The sequence below is a fragment of the Zea mays genome, chromosome 6 (assembly GCF_902167145.1).
Source record: "Zea mays cultivar B73 chromosome 6, Zm-B73-REFERENCE-NAM-5.0, whole genome shotgun sequence".
Taxonomy (NCBI): Eukaryota; Viridiplantae; Streptophyta; class Magnoliopsida; order Poales; family Poaceae; genus Zea; species Zea mays.
This window is the reverse complement of record NC_050101.1, coordinates 158,540,902-158,549,510: the sequence shown is the minus strand read 5'-3', so window position 1 is coordinate 158,549,510 and position 8,609 is coordinate 158,540,902. Positions and strand designations below refer to the sequence as shown.

General features: G+C 38.8%; 1 protein-coding gene across 1 annotated transcript; it reads left to right on the top strand.

Moving 5' to 3' along the window:
* Window positions 1–1,500: 1,500 nt before the first annotated feature.
* LOC103631522 (protein FAR1-RELATED SEQUENCE 5) lies at window positions 1,501–2,697 on the top strand. The gene is made up of 2 exons (XM_008652414.2): window positions 1,501–1,848; window positions 1,933–2,697. The coding sequence occupies exons 1-2, from the start codon at window positions 1,735–1,737 to the stop codon at window positions 2,692–2,694; spliced, it is 876 nt and encodes a 291-aa protein (XP_008650636.1). The 5' UTR covers window positions 1,501–1,734; the 3' UTR covers window positions 2,695–2,697.
* Window positions 2,698–8,609: the final 5,912 nt, after the last annotated feature.

The following is an 8,609-nucleotide window of genomic DNA, read 5'->3' as shown; positions in this document are numbered from 1 at the left end:
TGTAAGCATTCAAAACTAATAATATTTATGGATACTGTAAGCAATTAAAAATTTCTATGTGATGTTAATTAAATTTGCAGTAATTTTTAAGAGCGAGGCAATACTAACTTTATCCTGAAAAAAATATAATTATTGTTTACTCCTAGAAAAAAGTATGTAAAGCTAACTTAAGAAAAACTATTTATATTTTTAGACTATATTGTAAAATTTTTATTGAATAACTGATCTAAAATCATATATTTTGATTTCATAAGTATTTTGTATTTATAATTTTCTATGTACAGTTAATTAAATTTGAAATAAACTTTGCTCAGTAATATGTTAGAAGTACGAGCAAATTCCCTTAAGCCAGCAAAACTTATACCGACCCCTTGTATGCCATCAAAAAATCTTTGATTCCTTCAATACCATCAATTTAGATTTTGAGTCCATACAATACCATCGCGTTCATTGCTGCCATCTCCTACCGTTACCTGTTCATTTGGGCCCACTCCTCATACCCCAACCTCCATTCTCTTCCCTTTCTCTTCCCTTTCTCCATGACTCACGCGCACGAAAAGATGGGACTATAGATGCCTAAATGAGCGGCTCGGCATAGCTCGACACGAGTCCGCTTGGCCTGACTAATAATCGGGTCGTGCTGGATTGGTCCGCGGGCTATAACTTCAGTCCAAGCACGTCACGCCAGACTGCTGACTGTACGGCTGTACCGTTCTGTTAGCCTGTCGTGCCATTTATTTAAATCTGCTAAAAACAGTGGATGAGGTGCGGTTGGAACCCACACCCTAATTAAAGAAGGACGAGAGACGCTAGATGAACATCATGCTTGAATGTTATAAATATCGAATATAAATCATACATATACATATATACGATTTTTTATAAAATAAAAGTATATATAATCATGCCAGACCGAGCCAGCACAACGGCTTCACTCAAACACACGACAGGTCGCCCTTGTCAAGCTATATCAAACACTTTTAAACGGCCATGCCTCGGACCGGCACTGGCGATGCAACCTCTGCTTTGAACTGCCGGTCTCTCAACCGGCGAACTAGACAACTCAAGATTTTTTTTCATTCTTCTCGTTTTGCACGCGATAGAATTCTTAGTGGCTATTTAAGAGAAGAGGAGAGCAGATATATGAAGTACGTATGTATTATGCTTTTGCAACATTGCAGCATGCATAGCAGTATTGACTATTCAACAATACATGCATGCGATGTTAGTTGGTTCGGACTTCACACTGACTACTTTGGTTATAAGAAAGACGCGCTTAAAAGTTACAACAATCCTCAACTACTACCAACCATCCGGCCTGGCAGCAGGGCCGGTCCTGAGATTTCAGGGACCAGGGGCGAAACCAAAAATGGGGAAAAAATGCTGTGCATCCGGGCTGCAAACTCCAAACGTTGCAGCCCCTCAGAAACTGGGTGATGGGCCCAGCGAAAGACACCACCACTTGATCGCTTGGCTGCTGGCTCTTCAGCTTTTCACGCATTCGGCTCTGTCATAATGCCTAAGTGAGCTGGTACGGCTCTCTACCTGGTTGCATCGCGGCTGCCTGTTCTCCTACCATCGGTTAACCACGGCGCCGCACAACCGTGCCGTTCTTGATCGGATCATCAGCCTCCATCTCTCCGCCTGGTGACATCATTAGCATCCTCTCATCCTCTAATACCACCATGGCACCATAGAACCTTTGCGGCAGCCCGTGATTGGACCTTGATATAAATGGCAGATGAAGCATCGTTAGAGCCAACACTAGTGCCAGATGAAGCATCGTTGGCTATTGGTCCAATTGGTCAAGGGGATGAAAACACATTCGATGAAGCAACAAGGATTGAGGTAACAAAATAATTCTTTATATTTAAGAAAAATAATTCTTTATGCTCTAGTAATGTGATTTCATTCAAACACATGTTACGATAGGTTGATGAAAAAGAATTGCAGCCTGTTGTTATACCTGAAGTTGGAATAACGTTTGAGTCCGAGGAAGATGCTTATGAGATGTATAATATCTATGCTGGTAAGGTTGAATTCAGTGTTAGAAGGAGCGATACAAAGCGTCGAGCAGATAAGACCATATATTCAAAACTCCTTGTTTGTAGCAAACGAGGATTTGGTACTACAAGGACAGGTTGTAATGCTAGCATTCAGTTTGGTGTCAGCAGAGAAGGGGTTTGGACAGTCCAAAAGATTGTACCCGAGCACAACCATTATCTAGCTAGTCCAAATAAGGCGTGCAAGCTAAGATCTCAACGACGTGTTATAGAAGCATACAGACTACTAATTGCTCAAATACGGGAAGCCGGGATGAAACCATCACAAGTGTATGAATTCATGAAGCAATTTTATGGTGGTGCTGAAAATATTCCATTCTCAAGGATGGATTGCAATAATGAGATTGGTCGAGAGCGAAAGAAATATTTAGAATCTAATGATGCGCAGACTCTGTTGGAATACTTGAAGAACAAGCAAATTGAGGATCCTGCATTTTTTTATGCTATTCAAATAGATAAGCCAACTGGCCGTATAACTAATTTCTTTTGGGCTGATGGTCAGTCTATCATGGATTACGAATGTTTTGGTGATGCTATATCATTTGACACCACATTTCAGACAAATAAGTTTGAAATGCCTTTTGCTCCAATTCTTGGAACCAACCATCACAAGCAAACAATTATTTTTTGAGCATATTCTAGTTACTGTTATTGTTGACCATATATAAATCAGTTGAGAATATTCTAGTTATTGTTCGCCATATATAAATCAGAAAATTGAGATCTCCTTTATTATCAGTCGATCACAGATCAACAGGCTTCGAGTATGCTCCAGATACAACCAATTCTGGACTTGCCTTTTTCTGATTTCTTCCAACGTTTTACTAATGTCAAAAGGAATAAGAGCAGAAGAGTGATCCCTAAACGAAGCCGTCAACAACCAACGCACATGTCCGTCAACAGCCAACGTTACAGCTAGCGGAGCCGCTCACACGTCACAGAGCTGAACACGTGAAAACAGAGCCGAAAAGCCAGCAGCCAAGCGGTGGTGTCCTTCGTTGGGTCCATCACCCAGTTTCTGAGGGGCTGCAGCGTTTGAAGTTTGCAGCCCGGATGCACAGCATTTTTTTCCCAAAAATGGGGGCCTTTAAAGCTTCATCTATAATTTTTTTTTACTTTCTTCTAAGTACATCGACAAATTTTTATATGATAAAAAACTCAAATATATCAAAATAAATTCAAATATGTTTACATGTTACCTCAAAATTTTCTTCTAACATTTCTTATGCGAAGTCGTTGATAATAGTGTTGCTATCAACCTTGTCCAATAATTTCTTCTCAATACATAAAGTGGCCAATCCGTTGAGTCGTTCTTGAGACATTGTTGACCTTAAATAGTTCTTCAATAATTTCAACTTTGAAAAGCTTCTCCCAGCTGATGCAACAGTTACAGGCACAATAAATAATATCCGGTAAGCGATTGAAATATTTGGATACGAATCCATTTTCTGAACATACTCAAAGATCTCCATAGCGACTTCAATGTTGTCGAGCTCAATAAAAACCCAAATATACTCTTGAATGCCTGGAGTTCTTCAAATCTGTTTTTCAGTGAGCTGTTTGCCATATAAACAACAACTAAGAAATAGTTAACTTCAAAGGCCTTCTCAGCTTGCACAATTCCAAAGAATGTAGCAGCTGTCTCACAAGTTTTAGCCATGTTACAAAGTGTAAGATTAAGACTATGACAAGCACATGGCATATATAAAGCTCTTGGATTAACATCAAGTAACCGCCCTTGCACTCCCTGGCGTATATACACTGTATGTATAGCTAGGTGGGGCCTAGAATTTTGGGACCCGGTGCGGCCGCTCCGGTTGCCCGCCCTCAGGACCGGCCCTGCGGCCTGGAAATTTCCAAATCTAATGGACGGATTTCCAGAACAATCAATAATAGTGGCGGACCAGTTATATATGGTTACATCTCGCTATTGTCGGGTAGCATATAGCCATGGCAAGCACAAAAGGATAGCTATACAAACAGATCCAATGCAAGCAAGCGAGCGAGCAGACATCGTCATCCATGGAGGGTGGTGGTGGTGGCTCGTCGATGTGGTGCCGGGTTCCTGCAGGTGCAGGCGTTCAGTTCACGTTCCTGCTGTGTCGTCCCTTCAACGGTTCAACCTGGCGCGGCCGCGGGCGTGCATCGCGCTCCATGGGGTCGCATCCTTCCACGACGCGCGCCGAGCTGCGGCGCTAAGCGGGTGGCGTCGCACGGGCTGCCGTGCCCATGTAGTCGTGGAACTAGAGATAGCAATGAGTAAATACTCATCGGGTATTACTACCCTATACTCATACTCACGACATAAAAATAATTATATCGGGTCACCCATATACATTGGCGGGTATAAATTTACCCCATACCCCATACCCATGTGGGCATGAGTTACCCATCGGGTCACCCGTACCCACAAAAATTAAATATCTATCAAAATATTATATTATACAAATACTAAGTATATTCATCTAAATACCATTACAAAATTTCTAGCATCATTTAACCATACATTCACCACACCAAAGATAATTGGATAAAGTAGTAACAGTAGGATAGTACTACATAGCACATTATATGTTCCATTACATGGTCATTAAATTGTCGTTAAACCTTCTATTACATTATGGACTAAAAGGTTGTTAAATAGTAAAAAGGATGGATGACTAAAGTCCAAGTTCACTCTTGGGCTATGTTTATATTGGGTATTTTATACCCACGGGTTAACGGGTATGAGTGAAGACGGAACGTTCTAATACCCGTTTATCCATTGAGTGGACATTTTTGCCCAATAACAGACCCACGGCTAGAATATTTATGCCATATACATACTCTAATAGAGTAAATACTCATCGGGTATCGGGTCGTGAGTATCCATTGCCATCTCTACGTGGAACCAGTGGTATGTCTTGCTCAGCACCGTGCAGGTGCAGTAGAGGGCGCACGAGGATGCTGTCGTGCACGCCATGGCCCCACTGGCTTAGATGGGGGCGTGTGAGGCAAACGCAGCGACAGTCACCCCCGCGCGCGACGAGACTAGGCCCTTGTTTGTTTCAGCTTTTTGGAGCTTCTGGCCACCAAAAACTGCTGCAGACTGCCAAACGCTCAGCTTTTCAGTCAGTTTCTATAAAATTCGTTTGGGTAAAAACCATTCAAAATCAACATAAACACATAATCGGTTGAGTCGTTGCAATAGTAGGAATCCGTCACTTTCTACATCCTGAGTCCTATGGACACCTTTATCTTCCTCCGCACGTAATCCTAATGATACTCAGATTCTCTACACAGCCAGATTTTCCCCACAGACAGATTCGTAGAAAAGCTGGTCAGAAAAAAGTTGAACCAAACAGGCCCTAGGGTGGCTCAGCAGCCCCACCTATTTATGCTAGAGATGGCAACGGGTAAAAACCCGCTGGGTATTACTTGCCCAAACCCATACCCGCGAAGAAAAAATACGCCCGCTAAAAAACCCATACCCATGACGGGTATAAACTTTTGCCCAAACCCATACCCATGCGGGTTTCGGGTACCCAACGGGTTTCCCATACCCACTAACATCAACATAAAAAATAATTCATCACGTAAATAACAATCAGTACATTAATAAGCTAGGATAAAAGGAACAAGTGATAACTAATTTTAGCTTAAAATTTGTTACATGAAGTTTATTTCAATTAGAACATATTCAATTAATAATATATGAGACATATTTATAAGAAATGATGATTTTAAGGCGGGTTTTAAAAACCCATGGGTTTGCGGGTATGGGTAGTGGAAGAACAAACCCATGCCCACGTACCCGTTGGGTTTCCATTTGAACCCATTAACAAACCCATGGGTAGAGAAATTGACCCAAACCCATACCCTAATAGAGCAAAAACCCACCGGGTTTCGGGTAGCGGGTACCCATTGCCATCTCTAATTTATGCGAGTGACTCAACTCAAGGGGATCAACATGGAAAGAGATGGGATGTAGGTTAGGTATGATGAGTGGGCCTAATTTAACAGGTGACAGTAGGAGATGGCAGCAATGACACACTGAGGGCTTGTTCGGTTACACTAATCCAGAGAGGGATTAGAAGGATTTAAATCCTTAGAAGGGGATTTAATCCTCTCCAACCCCCCTCTGAATTGGTGTAACCGAACATGTCCTGAAGGGATTCAAAATCTAAATTGATGGTACGAAAGAAACTTATAATTATTGATGACATATAAAGTTTCGATATAGATTTTGATGGTACTGGAAATAGGAGTACGGACGGAGTGCTCCTACCTGACAATTTTTTCCAAAGAAGTCAGGGGACCTTTGCAACATGCATCCGTGATTCTCGGCGACTTGAACCACGCTCTGTTCCTTGCTCCCAACCCAAGGAACGTCTAGTACTCTAGTCGGCAGCCGACAGGTAGTCCGCGCTGAAAAAGAACGCGTAAAGATTCGATCTTCCGAGGAGTGTTTCTCTCACAAATTGCACACATTGGAAAAAAGTACAACTAGAACAAATTTAGTTTAGCACTTACTCCTTCTGTACTAAAATAGAGTTCTTTTTAGCATACTTTTTTCTGTCCACATGATAATTAATATAGATATAATGTATATTGTATTCATACGTTACTTAATGAATGTATGACCAGTCTAAAACGAATTATATCTTGGAACGGAACGAGAATATCATAAATTACGGAGAAGTGCAGCTAGAAATAACTATACAAAAATACATAACATTTTTAATTTGTTTAACCTAAATGATTTATGACCATCGGATAAATGCTAGAAAAAACAGCACAAAAATAAATTATAACTCTTGATTATTTTAAAATAAATATTTTTTTCAGATGCATCAAAATGCTCTAGCCGTGGGGTTTAAAATTTTGTCCAGATTTTATGAATTTCGGTAGTTTTAGAGGTGTTTGAATGCACTAGACACTAACTTTTAGCTCTAGTGTATTCAAACACCCCTTAGTCTTTTGGGATGGCTCAACAAAATTCAAATTTTACACTAATACTTGTGACACCACCCATCCTAAAATAGGATACTTTTATGTCCACGTTCATTCAAATGATAATGAGTATAGACATACATGTTGATCTCATTTATACGTTGCTTAATGAATATGTGATTAGTAAAGCGAATTATATTTTGGGGTGGAGGGAGTATAATTTTAGACTCATATTTTCTATTCCCTCTCTCAGATTAAAATTCGTTTTAGAAAACTAGTGGTTATATGTGTTATATATATGACTAAAGTCATCCTCATGTATTTTAAATATAGACATAAGAACCAAATGCTGATACGAAATCTATTCCGTAACAGAGGGAGTGTTATCTATATTAAATATCTTTTACTCAACATTCCGTCCGACCTAAATTATGTAGTTCTAGTTTTTCTAACAACATACTAGTAGTTTTCTAGTATTTAAATATAATGTATATTGGCTACTAACAAAGTCACATCCACATGTAACTTATTAGAACTAGTGATGTAATCATAAATCATAGTAATAATTTTTAGGCCGTATTTGAATGCGATAGAACTAGCAGTTAGCTGCTAAAATTAGTCGAAGACATCCAACAATCTAACCAATGGTTCAGCTTTTAGCTACTTTTAGCAAATTAGCCACTAGTTAGCTAGCTAATCCCACTAGTAATGTTTTAGCCAACTATTTATTAGTTCTAGTACATTCAAACACCTCCTTAATCTAAAAATTCTAGAACACATACTTTATGTTTGGGTCTCTAAAAACATTCCGATTAAGTTTAACCGAATTCTGTAGATAAATTTCGGAATTGGCCAAATGGGAAAAAAACCTACTGACACAAAGATTGAAAAGTGAAAACCCTATACCGTGGCGGCCGAAAAAATGGATTAGGATGGTTCCCATGAAATTATAATTTGGATACTTACTGTATATTTACAACACGTGTTCATATACATGAACCCAACATATAAGAGAATATGTTTTTTCTTCTAATTATTGCTCTTAAATTCAAGAAGAGAAATTTGGATATGTACCATTTAAAAACTACAACTTTATATATATACCATTGATATCTCATTTACATGTAGGGTTCAATACCATGTGGAGTCAATAATATATATTTAAAGTTGTAATCTTTAATGATATAGATCTAATTATTCCTTAAGAAATAGATTCATGTGTTAAATACTCCATCAGTCTTAAATTAGTACTTCCTTTGTTCCAAAATATAGTTCTTTCTAGCTATCTTTTTCCACATTTATCTATCTTAATGATAATAAATATAGATATGCATATAAATTATATTCATGGATTAATTAGTTAATGTTTGTTTAGTCTACGAACGGAGGGAGTATTCAGTTCATCTCTATTTTTATATTTATATTTAAATAAATAATAATAAATATAGAAATATGTATAAATTACATATATTAATTATTGTATAAATTTAAAATAAATTTTAATTTAAGAAAGAGGGAGCAGTGGATGTCCATGGTTTTATACATATTTATACATATACATGGTCATGGAGTCATGGCCCGTCCCCATCCAATTTCTTTTCCCGGCCAAGTTAC